At 45.7% G+C, this 25409-nt stretch overlaps 1 protein-coding gene across 3 annotated transcripts in view; it reads left to right on the plus strand.

The window, feature by feature from the left end:
* LOC140068969 (transmembrane protein 272-like) overlaps positions 1–25409 on the plus strand; it is a 57462-nt gene that overhangs the window by 23374 nt on the left and 8679 nt on the right. For 2 of the 3 annotated variants that reach the window (XM_072114314.1, XM_072114315.1), the window contains 2 exons: positions 23650–23709; positions 23788–23964. In XM_072114314.1, the coding sequence (XP_071970415.1) occupies positions 23650–23709; positions 23788–23964 (237 nt within the window). The remainder of the gene's footprint in view (positions 1–23649; positions 23710–23787; positions 23965–25409) is intronic. The other variant, XM_072114316.1, reaches the window with a different exon arrangement.

Here is a 25409-nt window from a genome sequence, read left to right on the forward strand (position 1 = left end):
TTATTATTATTTTTTTTTTTATTTGCAGCTAGTACCATATTGTGAGGAATTTGCAGGGGGACTTGCTACCGTTGTGTTTAGCTCTTAGTGACACACATATCCACCTCAAACACCAAAGTGGGACAATTTATTAGGGGTTTGATTTCAATTAGGCACAGTCTGCCAGTTTCTTTTTATTTTACGTTTATTTTTTGATAACTCAGCGTCATCTCATCTGGCATAGCAGTGTGCTTTCATACTTGGCTAGAAAATAGCCATAGGAGAATCCAAACGGCTTACTTAGGCCTACAATAGCGTTATATATATTTTATTTCTGGTTGATCTGCTGGTGGCTGGCCTTGCTGTAGTGCATCTACTACCATATTGTGAGGAATTTGCAGTGAGACTTGCGACCGCTGTGTTTAGCGCTTAGTGACGCACATATCCATCGCAAAGACCGAAGTGGGACAATTTATTAGGGGTTGGATTTCAATTAGGCACAGTCTGCCATTTCCTTTTTATTTTACGTTTACTTTTTCATAACTCAGCGTCATCTCATCTGGCATAGCAGTGTGCTTTCATAGTTGGCTAGAAAATAGCCATAGCAATAGGATAGCATTGTTTGGCTTTAAAAACTAAAAAACACAAAAAACCCCACAAAAAAAACCACAAAAAAAAAGTAAAAAAAAAATTAAAGTTATATAACTTTCATTTTCAAAATGTTTAACCCGAGGGCTAGGGGTAGAGGACAAGGGCGGGGACGTGGGCGTCCAACTACTGCAGGGGTCAGAGGCCGTGGTCCTGGGCGGGGTGAGACACCACCTGCTGATGAGGGAGCAGGGGAACGCTGCAGAGCTACACTCCCTAGGTTCATCATGTCTCAAGTTACTGGGACTCGTGGTAGAGCACTGTTGAGGCCAGAACAGTGCGAACAGGTGATGTCGTGGATTGCCGACAATGCTTCGAGCAATTTGTCCACCAGTCAGTCTTCCACGCAGTCCACCCATGTCACCGAAATCGGCACTCCTCCAGCTCCTGCACCTCAGCCTCCTCCCCCCCCCAGTCTGCCCCCTCCCAGGAAAATTTGCCATTTGAACTGGCATACTCTGAGGAACTGTTTTCTGGACCCTTCCCACAGTCACAAACCACTTGTCCGGTTGCTGCTGAGCAATTTTCCGATGCCCAGGTTTTCCACCAGTCGCAGTCTGTGGGTGATGATGACCTTCTTGACGTAGTGGAAGAAGTGTGTAAAGAGGTGTCGGACGATGAGGAGACACGGTTGTCAGACAGTGGTGAAGTTGTTGTCAGGGCAGGAAGTCCGAGGGGGGAGCAGACTGAGGGATCGGAGGATGATGAGGTGACAGACCCAAGCTGGGTTGAGAGGCCCGGGTGAACACAGTGCTTCTGAGACGGAGGAGAGTCCTCGACCCGAACAGGTTGGAAGAGGCAGTGGTGGGGCCAGACGGAGAGGCAGGGCCAGAGCTTGTGCATCAGCGCCAAATGTGTCAAGTAGTGAAGCTCCCGCGGCGAGGGCTAGATTTTCAGAAGTCTGGAGGTTCTTTAAGGAAACACCGGATGACCGACGGACTGTGGTGTGCAACCTTTGCCAAACCAGGATCAGCAGGGGTTCCACCACTACTAGCTTAACTACCACCAGTATGCGCAGGCATATGAATGCTAAACACCCCACTCAGTGGCACCAAGCCCGTTCACCTCTGGCCATGCACAGCACTGCTCCTTCCCCTGTGTCAGCTGATAGTCAGCCCCCTGCCCAGGACCCTGGCCCAAAAACCCCATCGTCGCCTCCACGATCCTCCACAGCATCCACCAGCGTTCAGCTCTCCATACACCAGACGCTGGAGCGGAAAAGGAAATATAGTGCAATCCACACGCACGCCCAAGCCCTCAATGTCCACATCTCTAGATTGCTTAGCCTGGAGATGCTGCCCTATAGGCTGGTAGAGACCGAGGCCTTTCGCAACCTCATGGCAGCGGCAGCCCCTCGGTATTCGGTCCCCAGCCGCCACTACTTTTCCCGATGTGCCGTCCCAGCCCTGCACCAGCACGTGTCAGACAACATCATCCGTGCCCTGACCAACGCCGTTTCTGACAAGGTCCACCTGACCACGGACACGTGGACGAGTGCTGCCGGGCAGGGCCACTATATATCGCTGACGGCACATTGGGTTAACTTGGTGGAGGCTGGGACCGAGTCTGACCCTGCGGCTGGTCATATACTGCCGACGCCGAGGATTGCGGGGCCTACCTCGGTCCAGGTCTTTCAGGCCTACTATGCCTCCTCCTCCTCCCACCCCTCCTCCACCTCCTCCTCCGAACTACCATCCGTGGGCATGGCGCCATCAGTCGCTAGCTCTAGGCACAGCAGCAGTGCCGTCGCTAAGCGACAGCAGGCGGTGCTCAAACTGCTGAGCCTAGGCGATAAAAGGCATACACCGCCCAAGAGCTATTACAGGTCATTCCACATCAAACTTGTTAACTTTGTCGCCACCCTGCTGTGTAATCCACAAAATATACTGCCAAACTTTTATCATTTACCGATATTATTTCAGCGCTTCTTGCGCATCTGTTTACATTTCCCTCACCCGCCATATCCCAAACTTATAAGAACGCTACTACACTTGATCTTATACAAAAGGTTCTTAGACCTGCTGTTTGGGGAGTAGCCTAGAGACAGGGGCTTGGATTGGCGAAAGCTCGCCTGGCAGCGGAGCGCCAGCTCCATCCCAAGATCCAACTAACATAGTTTTAACTGCAGCACCTTTAATCTACTACTAGTTCACTGCCTCCATACATGGTCCCCTTATCAAACGAGCTGTGTCAGGCAGAATTTTCAGGCGTTTCACCACATACATAGTGGAACTCGGCGCGTCTGTCGCCGCCATGCTGGAGACCTGCAGTTGCAATCATAGAAGCGCAATATGGATGCCCCATACTGTCGCTCTTAATAATGGAAGTCCTCTCCATGGCTGCCTCCAAATGTCGTCCCCTTATCAAACGAGCTGTGTCAGGCTCATTTTTCGGGTGTTTCACCAGATACGTTATGGAACTTGGTCACTATGTCGCCACCATGCTGTGTTATCGACTAAATATACCGTCAACCTTTTGTTCACAGAGGAAATAATTTCAGCGCTTCTTGCTCACCTCCTTTGGTTCCTCTCTGCCACCCATTGGTTTGAAGCCTGAGTCCATTTAGGGTATGTCGCCATGCCACTCTCTAGCCTGCTGCCGCTGCCTCTGCATGCCGTCCCCTATAGTGTCAGGGTCAATTATTGGATGTTTTACATGCTATCTAGCTTCATTCTGTCACTCTGTCATGGCCATACTGTTGCCCATAATTTTGGCATAATGGTGCGTTTAAGCAGCCTCAGAGGCATCCATGCATGCTGCCCCTGCTGTTTCCTGTCCATTTCCGTGGTGTTTCCATCCTTTTCTGAGGTTTCCAGGTGTTTGGCCAAGCTTCCCTGTGCAGAGCCTTGGTCCCCTTGAAAAATGCTCGAGTCTCCCATTGACTTCAATGGGGCTCGTTTTTTGAGACGAGCACTCGAGCATCAGGAAAAGTTCGTCTCGAATAACGAGTACCCGAGCATTTTAGTGCTCGCTCATCTCTAATGAAGGACAAAAAAATGTGATGTCACGGCTCTGTACACATCCATCCCTCATGATGGGGCGTGCAGGGCCGTGGCATATCAATATAGTAAATACAGTAATTGCAGTACAATTTTGCAAAATTATGTAGTGGATGATGTAAGGTTTTTGTTAAGCAATAATTTTTTTTAATGTTTTGGCAATGATTTCTTTTTACAGAAAGTAGGGTCCCTTATGGGCTCTTGGTTTTCTCCCACGTTAGCCAATATGTACATGGCGATTTGGGAAGAAAGATATCTTTTTCCTCCCAATCCTTTCACACCGTAAATATCATGGTATGGTGGGTACATCGACGACTGCCTCCTCATATGGCAGCGATGCCTGGAGGCAGTTGTCGATTTTCTAACTTACTATAACAACAAAAATTTCAATTTAAAGTTCACCTATGAACATCAGTCACATACCCTTCCCTTCTTACATATACTACTAGAGGGTTCACCGACCTGAAGGTGTAATTCACACTAATCTCTTTCACAAACTACAGCAGGTAACACCCCTCTTAAAGCTGATCCATCCAAATCATACTATAAAGAATTTACCCATTGGAGAATATATAAGGGCAAAGAGAACATCATCCACTAATGACAGGTATCAATCAGAATGTAAAATCATAACAAAACGACAACAAGGAAGAGGTTACCAGTGAGTTCTATGTCTGAGAGCCATCCGTAGCACAAATAAACATGATCAATCCCATTATTTAGAAAACAAAGTTACCGACCAACAGTCCAAGAAATTAATATTTACAACACAATATTCATCACAAACTAAAAAAATCACTAACATTGAGAAAAAATATTTAATATTATGTCATGATGCAACACTGAATATTCTTTTACAACAAGGGTCAACAATGTGTCTCCAAGAAAGCCCCCACAATTGGCAGTAGAATATCCCCCAACCAATACACAGACCATCAGATCACAACTACTTGGATGTCATTTAAAGGCCGTGTATGTTGTGGCGGCATGAGATATATAATATCTGTAAATATATGCGTAAAACGTCTACTTTTAGGTCCGCAACAACTCTTGCCACTTTCCCCATAAATAAACATCTTAATTGTGAGTCCACGAATGTTGTGTATCTCAGTACGTGGGATGTACTATTCAGAAAGTAAAATCATTTATATCCGAACACTTAGGGTCGCAAACTTAAATAACTTAGCCAGCACACTAAATATATCCGGTGCATGGAAACATTTCCGAGACCAACATCAAGGGTTAGTACAATCTATGACCACTACTGCCATTGAGCATGTTACATTAAACAAAAGAGGTAGAGAGCACACTAAGAAATTACATATGAGAGAAGCATATTGGATAATGCTTCTGGATACACGCATGAATTATAGAATCTGTCCTACATTTACTAAAATGACATATGTCACAAATATACAGGTATTCATTGGATTACTCTTTGTTTACAATAGCACAAGCAGTGGAATGTTTGAACTCTGCACTTGGTGTATTTTTTTCTGTATAAGTTTTGTATTCCAGCTATTTCATCCTTTATTGCATGCAATGATCAATAAATATGTAACTTCATCTTCAACAAACAAGCAGCAATGATGCACACATCTAGGGATATAGTTACATATTTACATAGATATTGTTGCAAGCTTTCTCTATTTTCTACATTTCAGTGACAAAAACATCCACGTGTATCTAACATTTATAACAATGTCATACTCTAAACGATAATACAAAGCCACACACATGATCCTAGGATAAGAAAGCGTTCTTGGCTTCAAATAGATCTATGAGGTATCATAGGTATGAGTAAGGACAGATAAAGAGCGATGACTGAAACGCGTCACTGATATGCATAATTTCTTTGTGATCACAATATTTAATCATGTCTTGGATTAAATAAATATGGACTTTTAATCCTGTGAAGCTAGTGCGGACGGTTTTCCTTTTGCTACTATATCAACACATAATAAGGTAGACCACATTGGAAGATCTACAGGAAAATGTCCTCTTGATCTTATGTCCTGCTGTGATTGAGGTACAGGTACCTGGTCACCCGTGTCATTCCTCCATGTGAGCACAGGCCTTTATGTTTGGGAAACATGCCAGAGACTCCATCAGCGCATGAACTCTGATATTAAAAATGAAAGGAAAGAAGTACCAGTAGTTGCACGTTTCTGCAGAGAGGATCACTCTATGGAAGATTTGCAGATTACTATTTTAATGGGACATTTTAAGACACAGAGGGAATGGGAGTATAAATTAGTGTGGAGATTCAAGACCTTACAAAGTGGTCTTCACATTCATGCCAGCTTCATGACCTCTTATCTCTGACCCGGAGGTCACAAGCATATAAGAGCCAGGGCTCTCTTGTCTCGCCTCACAGGTTTTTAGTGTGTTTATTGCCATCCTGTCGTAAATAAGATGTCCCTGTATTTATCAATCTGTTATTTTAAAGTTTTATTTTTTTTTTAACCCACGGTCTGCGGAGGATATATCCGCCACAGAGCTATGAAAGGTGTATGAAGAGGGCTCACGGGCCCTCTTCATACAGAGATGGGCTTTGCTGCATATTGCAGCAAAGACCCACCGCTATAACCCGCAGTCAGTGCTTGCACCAATCGTGGGTGTTGACCTCTTCTCTGCCGCCAGGCAAAGTCGCCGGCGCACCTAAAGCCAGTGGCTCATTGTAATGAAACATATGCAAAAATGCCATATACTGCAATACAGTAGCATTGCAGTATATGGTAGGAACAATCATACCATCTAGGGTTAATGTACCCTAGAGGGTCTAAGAAATAGTGAAAAAAAGTTTAAAAAATTAATAAAATATTAAAAATTCAAATCACCCCCACATTTGTTTAATTTTTGAAAATTTATTAAAATACGCAATAAAACCTATATAAATTTGGTATCACCGTGATCGCACTGAACAAAAGAATAAAGTAGAGGTGTTAGTTTTTACGACTTCACTCTGCGCTCCAAATGAGCCCACAAGAACTTTACTCCCATGCATTTTTAAAAAAATTTTTTTCCACATTTGGAATTTTTTCCCTGCTTCCAAGTATATGGCATGGAATAATAAATAACATCACGGAAAAGTAAAATTTGTTACACACAAAATAAGCCCTCACACAGGTTTGTACACGGAAAAATTAAAAAGTTATGGATTTTTGAAGATGGAGAGCGAGAAATGAGCAAAAAAACCCTGTGTCTTTAAGGGATTAATATCCTTTGATCACTGCCTAGTTTGTATAACATGCTGTAAATTTTCTGTTTCATGCATAACAATTAGTGATGAGCGAGTATACTCGTCCGAGCTTGATGCTCGGTCGAGTATTAGCATACTCGGACCGGCTCGTTGCTCGGACGAGTATTTGCCCTGCTCGATAACGAGCATTTAATTGAAAAAAAAGAAGTGAAGAACAGTAAAAAAATACAATGAAAACATTTAATTTAATCGTTTAATTAAAGAAAACAGTGAAAGAACACAGTGCAGAATAGATTGCAGATGTTCGGGAACATCTGCGATCTGTTCCGGAGACACGCGTGCAGAACGGTGTTCTCCGCAATAGTATTTGAAGAACAATGGGGGTCATTTACTAAGGGCCCGATTCGCGTTTTCCCGACGTGTTACCCGAATATTTCCGATTTGCGCCGCTTGTACATGAATTGCCCCGGGTTTTTGGCGCACGCGATCGGATTGTGGCGCATCGGGGCCGGCATGCGCGCGACAGAAATCGGGGGGGCGTGGCCGAACGAAAACCCGACGTATTCGGAAAAACCGCCGCATTTAAAATCCGAAATGTGTCGCTTGGGAAGCGCTTACCTTCACCTGCTATGGGATGGTGCATTCCGGGGCGTTAAGATTATTTTCGGCGCAGCAGCGCCACCTGGTGGACGGCGGAGGAACTACCTTCTTAAATCCCAGCCGGACCCGAATCCTGTGCAGAGAACGCGCCGCTGGATCGCGAATGGGCCGGGTAAGTAAATCTGCCCCAATATGTGTGAAGAACACATTGCAGATGTTTGGAAACATCTGCAAGTTGTTCTCTACACATATTGTTCTTCAAATACTATTGCGGAGAACACCGTTCTGCACGGGTGTCTCCGGAGCAGATCGCAGATGTCCCGGAGACACGCGTGCAGAACGGTGTTCTCCGCAATAGTATTTGAAGAACAATATGTGTGAAGAACACATTGCAGATGTTTGGAAACATCTGCAAGTTGTTCTTCACACATATTGTTCTTCAAATACTATTGCGGAGAACACCGTTCTGCGCGCATGTCTCCGGAACAGATCGCAGATGTTCCCGAACATCTGCAATCTGTTCTGCACTGTGTTATTTCACTGTGCTCGTTCAGTTTGTAATTTTACTGAAAAATGCTCGGGTCTCCCATTGATTTCAATGGGGCTCGTTACTCGAAACGAGCACTCGAGCATCTGGAAATGTTCGGCTCGAGTAACGAGCACCCGAGCATTTTAGTGCTCGCACATCTCTAATAACAATAAGTAATATGCTGTTTATTTGCACAATAATCACAAATGAGTAAGTGAATATATGTAAACATAAACTTCATATTCACTGTATTATACTATATACAAGTTTCTTAATAAAACCTTAATAAAACTGTTAAAAATAATTGATAAAATAGAGCGTGTGGTTAATCATGTAGCAGAGTTGAGCCGCACACATTCAATGTCAAACTCCCGAAGCGACGTCAACTAACGATCTTGAATATTTTCCACTTGTAAATAATTTTTCTCCCTATAGACTGTAGCAACACTCAATCATTGATGTTGTTTTTACCTCCTTTGGCAATGCATTAACACTTTAAGTAGACGCACTAATTTGGCCTTAAATTTCCCCCAAAGCGTCTTTTATCATATGATAGCAGCCACACACCCAGGGGCACACCTGCCATGAAGCGAGTTGAGCATCTCTCCTCAGGCGGCGTGCCTCCTGCTCAACGAGTGGGCCGGCACTGAGCTTTCTTTCGCCGGACGGGACCACGTTGCAGCCCTCCGTCCGGCACCTTGCTCCCCGACACTGCCAGCACCTTGCGCCCACCCCCAACGCCGCCGGCACAGAGCTTCCGCCCCCCTGCCGGCCTGCATCAAACTCCTGCCGGGCGGCCAGCACCAGTTTCCAGTGCTCTGTCTGTCACCATGCTTCCGGCCGCCAATGTGCTGACGCCCCCCCACTCCTCGCATAATTTCTCTCTTGCTCATATCTCTGCTTCCGGCTCCCCCTCCACTCCCGTCTCAATCCCGATAACAACCCCCCCACCCCTCCAGACTCTCGGCTCCCTGCTCCCCCTGCCCCCGCTCAAGCTCCAGGCTCCCTTGCCGCTCACTCCGCACCCCCTCTCTCGACTCTCGACCTACCCGCTCTTGGCTCTCCGTTCCCGTCTCCCCCTCCACTCCTGTCTAAACCCGGCTCCGCTAATGTCCCCCCCCCCCTCCTGGCTCTTGGCTCCCTGCTCCCTCCACCCACTCTCAAGCTCCCGGCTCTCGACCTAGCTGCTCCCGGCTCTCGACCTAGCTGCTCCCGGCTCTCGACCTAGCTGCTCCCGGCTCTCGACCTAGCTGCTCTCGACCTAGCTGCTCCCGGCTCTCGACCTAGCCGCACTCGGCTCCCTCACCGCGCCACCGCCGCTGCAGGACAGGGCACTGAACTTTCCAAGAACACAACAGAGAGGTAAGGTACTTTATCTTTGCGCATATATATATATATATATGTGTGTGTATAAATATGTAATATGTGTTTGTGTGTGTATATATCTTTGTGTGTGTATATATGCTGTATCTATATGCAGCATTTGTGATATTTATCAGGGCTTCTATTTGGCGGTACTCTGTATGCATTTTATACTACATGGTGGGACGCTGTATCTATTTTATACTACATGGCAGCATGCTGTATGCATTTTATACTACATGGTAATACGCTGTATGCATTTTATACTACATGGCGATACGCTGTATGCATTTTATATTACATGGCAGTACGCTAGATGCAATTTATACCACATGGCGGTACACTGGATGCATTTTATACCAGATGTCGGTACGCTGTATGCATTTTATACTATATGGCGGCACGATGTATGCATTTTGCATAGCTTTTTTTTTACACCAAACCATGATGGATCTGGTCCTGACACTCCCTGATATATTACATCTATGGGCCCAGGGGCAGGGGGGGGGGGGGGTTGTCTCTCTATGGCTCGCCTCAGGCAGCAGACAGGATTGGTACACCCCTGCACACACCCTCGTTGCCAGGGCTGGTGCTATGGGTAGGCAAAGTGGGCAATTGCCCAGGGCCCACTGAAAGGGGAGAATCTCTTCTTTCAAATCAATCTTGAATTTTGTTTCTAGGTGCTATGGATCCAAAGATATTCAGGTTTAAAGTGAGAATATCAGGTGCCATTTTCATATATTAAAAATTACTCCTGATGGCAGTTTGACAGTTAATATCTCCATTTTCCTGACACTTAGAAACACAAAGATTCATATAAAAGAAGAGACTCTCTTCTTTGATAGGAAAAAAGAAGTGAGGTTCTATGTGTCACAGAGCCAGAGACACAGCCCCCTGAAGTGTGCCCCCCCCCCTCCAGATTCTTCGCCATCAGGCTGCAGGGAGAATTTGCTGGACACAGGAGCTGCTGCTCCTCACAGATAATGGAAAAACACTCTCTTATTGCCTTTTTTTTTTCGTGATAGTCTTTTTGTTTTTGCGAAACGCCGCAAACCAGAACATGTCCATAAAGGTTTATGTAACACCAAAAACGCACACATGTTCTGGAATAAAGTTTTTATTACACACAATCCTCCATTGTTTACACCTAAGTTATGATGTTCTCACTCTAAGGGTAAATTCACATGGCCGTCTGCGGGGACGTATATGTGGCCGCAAATCTGCGGCCGCATGTACGTCCCCATAGACGGCAATAGCGGCGCGGCGGGGATACGGTGCCACACATATGTGGCACCGATCCGGGCCGCACACCGCAAAAAGATAGAGCTTGCTCTATCTTTTGTCGAGTGTATAGTCGTGTGCTGCTGTTTTCGATGGAGGGAGGAGGGGTCACCTCCTCATCCTCTCCAGCACACGGTGGTATGCCCGCATGTGAATGAACCCTCATTCTTATGAAGCAGGGAGGGTTCTGTTATTGTGATGCTAATACAATGGTGACATCTAAATGTGACTTTTATTATCTCATTAGTTTGGTTTATGGATATATAGTTATTTATTTGGGTTACCATTTTAAGGGAGATACAATGATAGATCTGTGTGAAGCTCAGTGCAATTTTCTGCAAAAATAGTCTGATGTCCCCTGTGGATGTAACATTCCCTTTGCTGCATATTTTGGTGAATATACACATGTGGGGTCTGTATGCTCTCCTCACATCTTACTGTTTAAGGAAAGTATATTTTAGAGGAAATTTTGAATGTTAATTGCCAAATGCATCGCCTGGTTGTCTCCTTTCAAAATTACATAGGTTTTATGGCGCCTTAATGTTTTATTCTGTTTTATTGCTATATTTTGCAAATTGTGACTGTTTTAAAATTTCTAGCTGAAAAGCAGATATCTAGATATTACAGTTTTAGTGATAGTATGTGGATTTATTCATGTAAAGATATCAATATGGGACATTTGTGAACTCTACACATCTACACATTTAGGAGATGTGAAGGTAAATATTTTCTGTTCATAACATTATTTGCCATCAGTCAAATTTTAAGTGTTTTTTTTAATAAAATGTTTCAGTTTGAATCAAAATTGCATGAAGGTGTCTATGTCTATACTCTTTAATGCAATTTTGAAAATGTGGCAAGTGTCTGCTTTCAGAAAATATGTGGTTTGTTGGGTTTACTTTTAATTATTTTTGCTGTAATTTCGTCAATAACGGGACAAAATATCCAGAAATTCCCAGGTGAAGATGCTTATTATGTATCTCCTGTCTATATATCTATCTGTTTAGTTATCTATGGGCCTGTAAACATGTATCACTCTTTTTTTTTTTTTTTCTGTTGTTTTTGCCTTTTGATACCGGCGCACCGTTTTTGCGCCATTTTTGCGATTAAACGCCAAAGTAGCCGTGCCGCAAAAATAACCAGCTTTCCCTAATCTATCCTACCAATCCAGATGTTTTGTTGCGCCTAATGATATTCATCACTTGCAACTTTTCATTTAGGCACAAAAAAGGGCGCAAAAACATCTCATCCACAGCAGCAGAGCTCAACCAGACACTACAGACATTAGTACAGACACTATTACAGATAATACAGACACTAGTACAGACATTACATACACTGCAGACACTAGTACAGATAATACAGACACTACACACACTGCAGACAGGAGCTGCAGATTCTATTTACAGTTCATCACCTTCTATTTACAAAAGATTCTGCAAAATCCTCAGCTCAGAGAAAGAGAGAAGAGAACTTTGCCGAATTTTGCAGATAGTACAGACAAGTGTCCCCCGTGTAGCAGGATGATCACACTGGTGTCTGAGAGGGGGATACTGTGCAGAATTACAGGGGTGCAGAAGGAGACCAGCACTTGGGGATCCCCTCCAGGAGAAGCCACTGCTGAGGAGGTAACTGGGTGCTTGGTGTCACACACCTGGTTGCTGCTGTGAGTGTTCTCTTCATTCTGGGATGTGTGAAAAGCTGAGAGGAGCTTGTAGCAGGATCACATGTAAGTGCCCGAATTTAACATTGCACCTTAAAGGGAACCTACCACCACAAATCTACCTATAAAGGTAGATCGGGTGGTAGGTGGATCAATGCGCAGAACAGCAGGCCCGCGCCTGCGCGGTCACTGCTCCGAAGCCGGGTCTGCACAAGCGCGGGTTGCGCGCCAAAGATGGTGAGTAGGAGGGGTAAAGTGGCTACCGGGGCGTGGAGTAGCCGCCTCGTGTAACCTCAGATGCGGCTACTCCACGCCCCAGTAGCCGCATAAGCATTTAATTAGCATAAAAGTCAAATAAAAGTTACTAAAAAAGTGCGGGGACGTGAGGATTAGCCCTTAAAAGGGCTATCCTCACGTCCCATTGATCCACCTACCACCCGATCTACCTTTATAGGTAGATTTGTGGTGGTAGGTTCCCTTTCACTGCGCCAAAATTGCGCCTAAACTGTGTTAAAGTAAAGCGATTAATAAGAGGCAGGAAATTAACTTATCACAGATGGTTGTAGCTTGTGATAATTCTGGCGCAACAGTGCGCCAGAATTTAGGGTCAACGCACAAAAGTGATAGATGTGGCCCTATGTCCTATAATCTGACCATTTTTATATCTCGCTTTTTCTCTGTCTATTTATTAATCATTTTTCTATTTTTCTTCTCCTGTATATATCTCTCATCCATCTGCTGTATATACACAATCTACTTTATAGTTCTGCATCTAGAAATCTCTATCATCTTTCATATGTATCTTCTATCATAATAATTATAATTAATCATTCCTTTATTTATATAGCGCACACAGAGCTTGCCAGATCAGTCCCTGTCCCCATGGGGTTCACAATCTATTCAACCTACCAGTAATTTTTTGGAGTGTGGGAGGAAACCGGAGGACCCAGAGAAAACCTACGCAAACACAGAGAGAAAATACAAACTCTCTGCAGATGTTGACTAGCGTAGAAGGCTGTAGTGCTAACCACTGAGCCACCGTGCTGCCCTTCAATCTCCCTATGATCTATCTCCTATAAACTTCTCCCATATTACATATTTGTTTTACCATACTAAAAAGAGCCTCTTACTGACTGTGACTGGTCATAAAATAGTTTTATTTTGGGGCCCCACTTTTAGTTTTGCCCAGGGCCCCACTTTGTCTAGAACTGGCCCTGCTCGTTGCATCGGATACATCAAGAGGCTTGAGCCTCTTGATGTATCGCACGGCATGGAGAGCAAAACTACGACAGGTCCAGTCACTGGTTTTGTAAAAGCTACTTCCACCGGTCGCCGCGTCCAACTACCCTACAGGTGGACACCTGTCACTGGAGCAGAGATGGAGAAGTATTGGGGCATAATACTTCTTATGGGGATTGTAAAGAAGCCCCGCAATCGGGGACGACTGGAGCACAGACATTCTGTACAACACCCTGATGTTCGGCATGTCAATGAGCAGGATGCGCTTTGAAGCCATCCATAAGTTTATGCACTACAACGACAACACACAGTGCCCACCCAGAGGTGACCCCAGTTATGATCATTTATTTAAGATCAGGCCCATATTAGATCATTTTAGTGCCAAGTTTGCCCAGGCATATACAGGGAAGATAATGTGGGATTTGGTGGACCAGGGCTACCACCTCTACCTGGACAATTTCTACACCAGCACTACCCTGTTCAAGTGCCTCGCTTCCAGAAATACTGCGGCATGCTGCACTGTATGCAGAAATCAGAGAGGTCTCACTCTATTCTGTATTAAGTACAAGGACAAGAGAGAGGTCCTTGTGGGCACACCACCACCCCGGTACCAGTACAGAAACAACCAAGCAAGGTAATGTTGAGGGTGTGTTTCCTGGTCTTCACTGGTAATCCCTCCTAGTGTTCCTGCTGCTTCCCCCTGTAAGTACCTATTGAGCTCCAATATCACTACCTCGCTGCAGCAATGGTACAACTCCTTACAACTGACCTCTATTCAGGGAATACTGCAACAGGAAAATACTTTGACTTGACAGTACAACCTCTGCATAATCTTATAGCTGGTTTACTATAACATACCTGACTTTGTTATTATCTGCTCTGCTTTGTGCTAAATCCTCCCTTGTCTTTCTCTATTAATATTTTGTAACTTTAGATATTATATTTTATCTTCTTGAAGAAATTTGTTGCTGTTTGAATTATTTATGTATTACATTATTGGTCTTAAATAGAGATGAGCGAACACTAAAATGCTCGGGTACTCGTTATTCGAGACGAACTTTTCCCGATGCTCGAGTGCTCGTCTCGAATAACGAACCCCATTGAAGTCAATGGGAGACTCGAGCATTTTTCAAGGGGACCAAGGCTCTGCACAGGGAAGCTTGGCCAAACACCTGGGAACCTCAGAAAAGGATGGAAACACCACGGAAATGGACAGGAAACAGCAGGGGCAGCATGCATGGATGCCTCTGAGGCTGCCTAATCGCACCATTATGCCAAAATTATGGGCAACAGCATGGCCATGACAGAGTGACAGAATGAAGCTAGATAGCATCTAAAACATCCAATAATTGACCCTGACACTATAGGGGACGGCATGCAGAGGCAGCGGCAGCAGCGGCAGGCTAGAGAGTGGCATGGCGACATACCCTAAATGGACTCAGGCTTCAAACCAATGGGTGGCAGAGAGGAACCAAAGGAGGTGAGCAAGAAGCGCTCAAATAATATCGCTACATGATAAAAGTTTGCCAGTATATTTTGTGGATTACACAGCAGGGTGGCGACAAAGTTAACATGGAAGCCATGAAAACAACCCCAAATTCTGCCTGACACAGCTCGTTTGATAAGGGGACCATGTATGCTTACAGTTCATGCCAGTCGCTGCACTTGCTGCCAGTCTCCTTTCGAATAGTTTAAAATAATAATAACCCTCATCCATAAAGCTCTGTATAATGCTGCACCCCCCTACCTCTCCTCTCTTATCTCAGTCTATCGCCCAACCCGTGCTCTTAGATCCGCCAGTGATCTTAGATTAACCTCTACCCTAGTGCGGACCTCCCACTCGCGTCTCCAAGACTTCTCTAGAGCTGCACCAATTCTATGGAATGCTCTGCCCCGGACTATCAGACTAATACCTAACCTCCAAAGTTTCAAACGTGCTCTTAAAACCCATTTCTTTAGGCAAGCCTATAACACTCATTAACTGCATGAAGTTTTAACTCTTCTACTAACCCGTCCTGTGTCGTCCTCCCATCTGTTATCCAGCAACCAACAGGCACCAGACTTCTCTGCAGTCCCATTCACCCTGGACCTGGTATATAAGATGACGGCTGAGTGTTTCAAGCGACAGCAATTCCATTTATTATATTTTTTTCTATTCCCTAAGAAGAATGGCTTGACCATTAAATATTCTTTTACCTCGTGTTACCCCATCATCTTCATAAACCGTAAGCTCTGGCGAGCAGGGACCTCACTCCTGTTGTTCCATACAAATGTTGTGCTCTGTTACATTACATTTGTATTTGTTTCCTATGATTTGAAAAGCGCTGCAGAATATGATGACGCTATATAAATAAAGATTATTATTATTATGGAGGCAGTGAACTAGTAGTAGATTAAAGGTGCTGCAACTATGTTAGTTGGATCTTGTGATGGAGCTGGCGCTCTGCAGCCAGGCGAGCTTTCGCCAATCCAAGCCCCTGTTTCTAGGCTACTCCCCAAACAGCACTTCTAAGAACCTTTTGTATAAGATCAAGTGTAGTAGCGTTCTTATAAGTTTAGGATATGCCGGGTGAGGGGAATGTAAACAGATGCGCAAGAAGCGCTGAAATAATATCCCTAAATGGTAAAAGTTTGCCAGTATATTTTGTGGATTACACAGCAGGGTGGCGACAAAGTTAACAACTTTGATGTGGAATGCCCTGTAATAGCTCTTGGGCGGTGTGCCTTTTATCGCCTAGGCTCAGCAGTTTCAGCACCGCCTGCTGTCGCTTAGCGACGGCACTGCTGCTGTGCCTAGAGCTACCGACTGATGGCGCCGTGCCCACGGATGGTAGTTCGGAGGAGGAGGTGGAGGAGGGGTGGGAGGAGGAGGAGGCATAGTAGGCCTGAAACACCTGGACCGAGGTAGGCCCCGCAATCCTCGGCGTCGGCAGTATATGAGCAGCCCCAGGGTCAGACTCGGTCCCAGCCTCCACCAAGTTAACCCAATGTGCCGTCAGCGATATATAGTGGCCCTGCCCGGCAGCACTCGTCCACGTGTCTGTGGTCAGGTGGACCTTGTCAGAAACGGCGTTGGTCAGGGCACGGATGATGTTGTCTGACACGTGCTGGTGCAGGGCTGGGACGGCACATCGGGAAAAGTAGTGGCGGCTGGGGACCGAATACCGAGGGGCGGCCGCCGCCATGAGGTTGCGAAAGGCCTCGGTCTCTACTAGCCTATAGGGCAGCATCTCCAGGCTAAGCAATCTGGAGATGTGCACATTAAGGGCTTGGGCGTGCGGGTGGGTTGCACTATATTTGCGTTTCCGCTCCAGCGTCTGGGGTATGGAGAGCTGAACGCTGGTGGATGCTGTGGAGGATCGTGGAGGCGACGATGGGGTTTTTGTGCCAGGGTCCTGGGCAGGGGGCTGACTAGCAGCTGACACAGGGGAAGGAGCAGTGGTGTGCACGGCCGGAGGTGAACGGGCTTGTTGCCACTGAGTGGGGTGCTTAGCATTCATATGCCTGCGCATACTGGTGGTAGTTAAGCTAGTAGTGGTGGAACCCCTGCTGAGCCTGGTTTGGCAAATGTTGCACACCACAGTCCGTCGGTCATCCGGTGTTTCCTTAAAGAACCTCCACACTTCTGAAGATCTAGCCCTCGCCGCAAGAGCCCTCACCACGGGAGCTTCACTAGTGACAGTGGCGCTGATGCACCAGCTCTGGCCCTGCCTCTCCGTCTGGCCCCACCACTGCCTCTTCCAACCTGTTCAGGTCGAGGACTCTCCTCCGTCTCAGAAGCACTGTGTTCACCCGGCCTCTCAACCCAGCTTGGGTCTGTCACCTCATCATCCTCCGATCCCTCAGTCTGCTCCCCCCTCGGACTTCCTGCCCTGACAACAACTTCCCCACTGTCTGACAACCGTGTCTCCTCATCGTCGGACACCTCTTTACACACTTCCACTACGTCAAGAAGGTCATCATCACCCACAGACTGTGACTGGTGGAAAACCTGGGCATCGGAAAATTGCTCAGCAGCAACCGGACAAGTGGTTTGTGACTGTGGGAAGGGTCCAGAAAACAGTTCCTCAGAGTATGCCGGTTCAAATGGCAAATTTTCCTGGGAGGGGGCAGACTGGGGGGGAGGAGGCTGAGGTGCAGGAGCTGGAGGAGTGGGGATTTCGGTGACATGGGTGGACTGCGTGGAAGACTGACTGGTGGTGGACAAATTGCTCGAAGCATTGTCAGCAATCCACGACATCACCTGTTCGCACTGTTCTGGCCTCAACAGTGCTCTACCACGAGTCCCAGTAACTTCAGACATGAACCTAGGGAGTGTAGCTCTGCGGCGTTCCCCTGCTCCCTCATCAGCAGGTGGTGTCTCACCCCGCCCAGGACCACGGCCTCTGACCCCTGCAGTAGTTGGACGCCCACGTCCCCGCCCTCGTCCTCTACCCCTAGCCCTCGGGTTAAACATTTTTAAAATGAGAGTTATAACTTTTTTTTTTTTTTTACTTCTTTTTGTTTTTTTGTGTTTTTTTGTGTTTTTTTTTTTTTTTTTGAGTTTTTAAAACCAAACAATCCTATCCTATTGCTATGGCTATTTTCTAGCCAAGTATCAAAGGAAGCACACTACTATGCCAGATGAGATGACACTGAGTTAGTGCCTAATAGAAATCCAACCCCTACTGAATTTTGCCACTTCGGCCTTTGCTATGGATATGTGCGCCACTAAGCGCAGAACACAGCGGTCGCAAGTCTCACTACAAATTGCTCAGAATTGGCAAGTACATGCACTGCAGAAACTACAGCCACCAGCAGATCAACCAGAAATCAAATATATAGAACGCTACTGTAGGCTTCAAGAAGCTGTTTGTATTCTCCTATGGCTATTTTCTAGCCAAGTATCAAAGGAAGCACACTACTATGCCAGATGAGATGACACTGAGTTATTGCCTAATAGAAATCCAACCCCTACTGAATTTTCCCACTTCGGCCTTTGCTATGGATATGTGCGCCACTAAGCGCAGAACACAGCGGTCGCAAGTCTCACTACAAATTGCTCAGAATTGGCAAGTACATGCACTGCAGAAACTACAGCCACCAGCAGATCAACCAGAAATCAAATATATAGAACGCTACTGTAGGCTTCAAGAAGCTGTTTGTATTCTCCTATGGCTATTTTCTAGCCAAGTATCAAAGGAAGCACACTACTATGCCAGATGAGATGACACTGAGTTATTGCCTAATAGAAATCCAACCCCTACTGAATTATCCCACTTCGGCCTTTGCTATGGATATGTGCGCCACTAAGCGCAGAACACAGCGGTCGCAAGTCTCACTACAAATTGCTCAGAATTGGCAAGTACATGCACTGCAGAAACTACAGCCACCAGCAGATCAACCAGAAATCAAATATATAGAACGCTACTGTAGGCTTCAAGAAGCTGTTTGTATTCTCCTATGGCTATTTTCTAGCCAAGTATCAAAGGAAGCACACTACTATGCCAGATGAGATGACACTGAGTTATTGCCTAATAGAAATCCAACCCCTACTGAATTTTCCCACTTCGGCCTTTGCTATGGATATGTGCGCCACTAAGCGCAGAACACAGCGGTCGCAAGTCTCACTACAAATTGCTCAGAATTGGCAAGTACATGCACTGCAGAAACTACAGCCACCAGCAGATCAACCAGAAATCAAATATATAGAACGCTACTGTAGGCTTCAAGAAGCTGTTTGTATTCTCCTATGGCTATTTTCTAGCCAAGTATCAAAGGAAGCACACTACTATGCCAGATGAGATGACACTGAGTTATTGCCTAATAGAAATCCAACCCCTACTGAATTTTCCCACTTCGGCCTTTGCTATGGATATGTGCGCCACTAAGCGCAGAACACAGCGGTCGCAAGTCTCACTACAAATTGCTCAGAATTGGCAAGTACATGCACTGCAGAAACTACAGCCACCAGCAGATCAACCAGAAATCAAATATATAGAACGCTACTGTAGGCTTCAAGAAGCTGTTTGTATTCTCCTATGGCTATTTTCTAGCCAAGTATCAAAGGAAGCACACTACTATGCCAGATGAGATGACACTGAGTTATTGCCTAATAGAAATCCAACCCCTACTGAATTTTCCCACTTCGGCCTTTGCTATGGATATGTGCGCCACTAAGCGCAGAACACAGCGGTCGCAAGTCTCACTACAAATTGCTCAGAATTGGCAAGTACATGCACTGCAGAAACTACAGCCACCAGCAGATCAACCAGAAATCAAATATATAGAACGCTACTGTAGGCTTCAAGAAGCTGTTTGTATTCTCCTATGGCTATTTTCTAGCCAAGTATCAAAGGAAGCACACTACTATGCCAGATGAGATGACACTGAGTTATTGCCTAATAGAAATCCAACCCCTACTGAATTTTGCCACTTCGGCCTTTGCTATGGATATGTGCGCCACTAAGCGCAGAACACAGCGGTCGCAAGTCTCACTACAAATTGCTCAGAATTGGCAAGTACATGCACTGCAGAAACTACAGCCACCAGCAGATCAACCAGAAATCAAATATATAGAACGCTACTGTAGGCTTCAAGAAGCTGTTTGTATTCTCCTATGGCTATTTTCTAGCCAAGTATCAAAGGAAGCACACTACTATGCCAGATGAGATGACACTGAGTAAGTGCCTAATAGAAATCCAACCCCTACTGAATTTTCCCACTTCGGTCTTTGCTATGGATATGTGTGCCACTAAGAGCTAAACACAACGGTAGCAAGTCCCCCTGCTAATTCCTCACAAAATGGTAATAGATGCAAATTAAAATAAAAAAAGTAGAACGTTATTGTAGCCCTAAGAAGGGCTGTTGGGTTCTTTGAGAATCACTCCTGCCTAACAGTAAGCTAATAGAACACCCTAACGCTTTCCCTGACCAGCAGCAGCTCTCTCCCTAGCGGCATCCAGAGACAGAATGATCCGAGCAGCGCGGCCAGCGGCTAGTCTATCCCAGGGTCACCTGATCTGGCCAGCCAACCACTGCTATCGACGTGTAAGGGTACCACGTCATGCTGGGTGGAGTGCAGAGTCTCCTGGCTTGTGATTGGCTCTGTTTCTGGCCGCCAAAAAGCAAAACGGCGGGAGCTGCCATTTTCTCGAGCGGGCGAAGTATTCGTCCGAGTAACGAGCAGTTTCGAGTACCCTAATGCTCGACCGAGCATCAAGCTCGGACGAGCATGTTCGCTCATCTCTAGTCTTAAATAATAAAATATTCCCTGGCTTAGAACTCTATAGCCACCTGGTGGTTTGATTATTTGGTGCAGTCTTTTGACAAGTATTCTGAGTAACCTCAGATATATTGTCTAGGAAAAGATTATTTATTGGATGTATAGACTGTATTTTAGATGGGAGGGGTTGTCTTGTCGGACCGGGTGCTTTGGCCATACAACACCAAGCAGAAATAGTGGGTGTGGTGTAAGAAGCTGGTCGTGCATATCATGCAGATAGCACTATATAATTATGTGTTACATCGATGTGCAGGCCAGAGGGGTACTTTCAAGAGGTGGTAATAAAGTACTTTCTTTTTGGGGACCAGGAAGGGGGGAGTGCCAGCACATCATGAAGCGAGGCCACATCACGCATTGCATACCTCCCAACCGTCCCGTTTTTGACGTGACAGTCCCCTTTTTTTTGGTCTCTGTAACCGCGTCACGGGCGGCTGGGAGAATGTCACGGCTTCCCCCCCACCTCTCCCTCCCTTTGTCCCGCCTCCATCTGGTCCCGCCCCTGCTACCTCCGCACATGAGTCATGTGAGGAGGTCGCTCTGCCCCCGGCTGGCCCCGCCCCCTCCGCGAGTCAAGTCGGAGCCCGGGAGAAGACTGGAACCAGGAGAGGTAAGAACCTGAGGGGACAGGGGGCCACAGGAAGAGGGGGCCAGAAGGAGGATAGAGGACAGAGAGAGCTGGAGGACACAGGTGAAGGACACAGTGAAGGTGGTACTGGGGGGCAGGAGGAGGCTGCTTGGGGACAGTAGGAGGCTGCTGGGGACAGGAGGGACAGGAGGAGGCTGCTGTAGGACAGGGGGCACAGGAGGATAGAGGACAGTAGGCTACAGGAGTAGGCTACAGGAGGAGGCTGCTGGGGGACAGGGGGGCACAGGAGGATGGAGGACAGTGGGCTACAGGAGGAGGAGGATGGATAACAGGAGGCCACAGGAGGAGGATGGATAACAGGAGGCCACAGGAGGAGGATGGATAACAGGAGGCCACAGGAGGAGGATGGAGGACAGGGGGCACAGGAGGAGGATGGAGGAAAGGAGACTACAGGAGGAGGATGGAGGACAGGAGGAGGCTAGAGGACAGTGGGCTACAGGAGGAGGAGGAGGATGGAGGATACAGGAGGAGGCTGCTGGAGGACAGGGGGATACAGGAGGAGGATAGAGGATACAGGAGGAGGATAGAGGATACAGGAGGAGGATAGAGGATACAGGAGGAGGATACAGGAGGAGGATGGAGGAGGGGGTAGGAGTACAGATAGGATTATGTATAAATTTGGGAGATTAAATAAAAGTGGAAAACCAAATGTAAAGGGAGGATAAAATTAAAGAGGGGTTTTATATGTTGCAGAGTTGCATTAGGTGTAATTATACGGGTCCGGGGGGGGGGGGGCAAAGTAAGGGGCAGTGTTCTATGTGGGGACCATCAAGGTCAATATTATACTATGCTTTAGGTTGTGACAATGGGCGTGGCTTAGAAAAAGGGGAGGGGCTTTTTGTCCCTCTTTCTCTCGCCCAAAAGTTGGGAGGTATGGCATTGTACCAGGGCAGCATTTTCCAGAAGTTCCCCAAACTGCCAAGAAGGGAAGGACCCAGGAGAGGTGCAGGGTGTGCTCCAAAAAAGGCATTCGGAAGGACATCATTTTACCCCTGAGGAAGTCACTTTGAAGTGAGGATACGCATGGAGTTTGCCGTCCCTGCATTTTTCTAGACCTCCAAAATATTTACACTTTACTGTCCGCCTGACCGATGATGATGCTGTGAGAATACATTGTTTTGCTTTACTTGTATGCATTGGTTGTACAAAATTAGGTGCAATAACATGGATCTTTGTAGTTTTTATGACTTTTACTAATAAACTTTTGTATTTTTGTATGTTACTTTGGAGCCGTTAATTGCATCTCTTTCTGTGTATTTTGTAAGGAATTGCAACTAAATCACTAGATAGATAGATATTTATGAGATAGATGGATATGTGATAGATAGCTATGAGATGGATGGATGGATAGATGACAGGTGATAGATTATAGGACTTGGATAGATAAATAGGTGACAGCTTCTCACATGTTGCTGATCTTTAGCTACTTCCCTGCTAATCAGTGACAGGGGCCCCTTTGCAGGACAGCAGGGTAGCATGAAGGGACAGTGAATGGAGGAGAGTACAGGAGGAGGACTGCAGGACAGCAGGGTAGCATGGAGGGACAGTGTATTGTGGAGAGTACAGGAGGAGGACTGCATCAGGAGAGGTCAGAGCTCAGCCTGTTACTTGTGTTATCTCAGCAGCCTCCTGTGTGACCTGACTAATGGTGGAGGGAGGAGAGGGCTGCTACATTGCTATGATCCATGTTGGGGGAGGACTCCTCTGTGCAGCAGATAGTCATGTCTGGCTGCAGTTACCTTGTATCTGTTGCTGTAGGCTCTTGTGGAGCTGGTAAGCAGTGGCCATCACAGCACAATCTCTGACCCTCCTCCTCTCTCACCTCCTATTGGCTGCAGTGTGTCAGCTGATCTCTCAGTGTGGAGAGGAGCTGTGAGAGCCCCTGGAGTGATCTGTAGTGCAGAGCAGCTGGGGGAATCCTTGTGCGCAGACTCAGCCAGATCAGCTGTAGCTCAGGACGGGACACAGCTACCAGAACAAAAGGAGTTATCTCAGTAAGGCTGCATATTTTGTAATAAGTGTAAATGGTGAAAGTATTTGTCACAATGCATTGGACCCAATTACAGCCATTTGCTATGGTGACACAACCCCTTTAAGAATGAGATTTTTTTTGTTTGTTTTAATTGTTCCTGGAAATGTAAAACTGTAGAACTGATGAATAGGATTTTGACATTTTGTTCTTTAGCACTCTGTTGATCAATCAACAAAAGAATTAACTACTTATTGTTTCATTTCAGGTTCACAGATCTTTTGTCTTGTGACTTGGGTAGCATTCAGCACAACCATGATTGTTATAGGTAATATATATATTTTTCTAAAGGATTATGACCTATTTGGAAAAATTAATAAACTATCGAATTACCCTATTTATTCAGGGTCCTTATACAGAAATGATTGCACAACTGAGCCAATGATTCCCATCTATCTGATTGTGGCTGGTGCCACTTATTTATTTAGCATTGTGCTGCTGATACTGAAGATATGTGCTCTGAAACTGACATTTTGGCTGGAAGTTATCGTGAGCCTGTTTTCCTTCTGTTGGTTTACAGCAGGTAATGTAAATATTACAAATGTATACTGATACAATTAACACAATTTTTCTTTGCATTTAAAAAACACACTTAAAATGCTGATAGTACACCTTAGCCATAGCCTTTATCCAGGTATACAAAACTTGATTTATAGTTCTCTTGTGAAGTATGATAAGATATTGGGGAGCAGGAAAAAATAGTAGTACAGCTAATCTGGGGTAAATTTGTGACCTGTACCTCAGTGGTAACGGAGGAGTCGGGGATGGATCGTTAATGGGCTGCATTGTCCCCGGTGAACCGGCACAGAAAAGTGTATGTGTATAGAGGATTAGTAGATCTGAAAAACCAGGTAAACAAACTCAACTGGACTATGCGTATGGATTATCCCCTTCATGAATTAAAAAAAAATCATGCACTAAGAAAAAACATGTATATAAAATATATGTATAAAAAACCAATCACAGTTAAATGTAATTTTTTTGTTTACTGTCAGTATGTTAGTCATAAAAACTAATGGGCTGTAATCAAGCAGAGATCTTGAAAACCATGTAAAATTGATACAAAGTATTATCTGACTACATGGTCATGTGCCTGATATACTAAGAGGCTGGAACCTATTAGTATATATCTGGCATGTCCTGAGAGGTGCGATGGGACATCAAATTCTGGCACACAGTGAATATTGATAATCATTGGGGGGTTATCATTTAGAAATATGGTTAATCTCCTCTTCTACATACCCAGTCCCAGCTGCAACTTCTTCCATCCCCAATGATGAAACAAGTTATCAGTCAAATGCTTCTTGCATTACTAAGGCCCTTAATCTCCTCCATATTGCCTGTAATACTCAAGTTGGGATGAACAGGGAGAGAGGGGTGCAATGGCTCTTCTCTTTGACTGGGTGAACTGCTTGTATAGTGCTTCACCTAATCTCCAGGACAGCAGTCGGGATGGTCTAGCAGTGCTGAATCTTCCTGAATTCCGACTATAAGATGCAGGCACTCTATAGAAAGACATTTTATTGTAATCAAAAGTGCATCTTCTAATACAGAAAATATGGTAGCTTTTCTATCACAGAAGTTTTTCTTTTGGCTAACCAACTACTACCACATTCTTCCCAACACTTGTATCATTTTTCAATACATCAGAAACCAGATCCTTAAGTGAACTACAATTGTCACAGGTGCTCCTGCAACCCATGTCACGGGTCGCAGGTGCACCCCACTGTCCTTCAACTCCTCCGTCGCAGGCTGGCTTACCTATTTGTGTTCCTGCTCTGTCTCGTGGTGTTTGCTGCACGTGTCCCCGTCATGCGCTTCGGCTTTCTGAATCTTGAAAGGCTAGCTCATTGGCACCTTCCATCCCTTAATCTAATAAATAGCCAGCCCCTTCCTACCTTCCCCCGCCAGATCGTTGTGCCTTAGAGAAAAGCTGTATTTGATTCCATGTACGTTTATCTTGATTCC

This window comes from Engystomops pustulosus, chromosome 7, assembly GCF_040894005.1.
Source record: "Engystomops pustulosus chromosome 7, aEngPut4.maternal, whole genome shotgun sequence".
Lineage (NCBI taxonomy): Eukaryota > Metazoa > Chordata > Amphibia > Anura > Leptodactylidae > Engystomops > Engystomops pustulosus.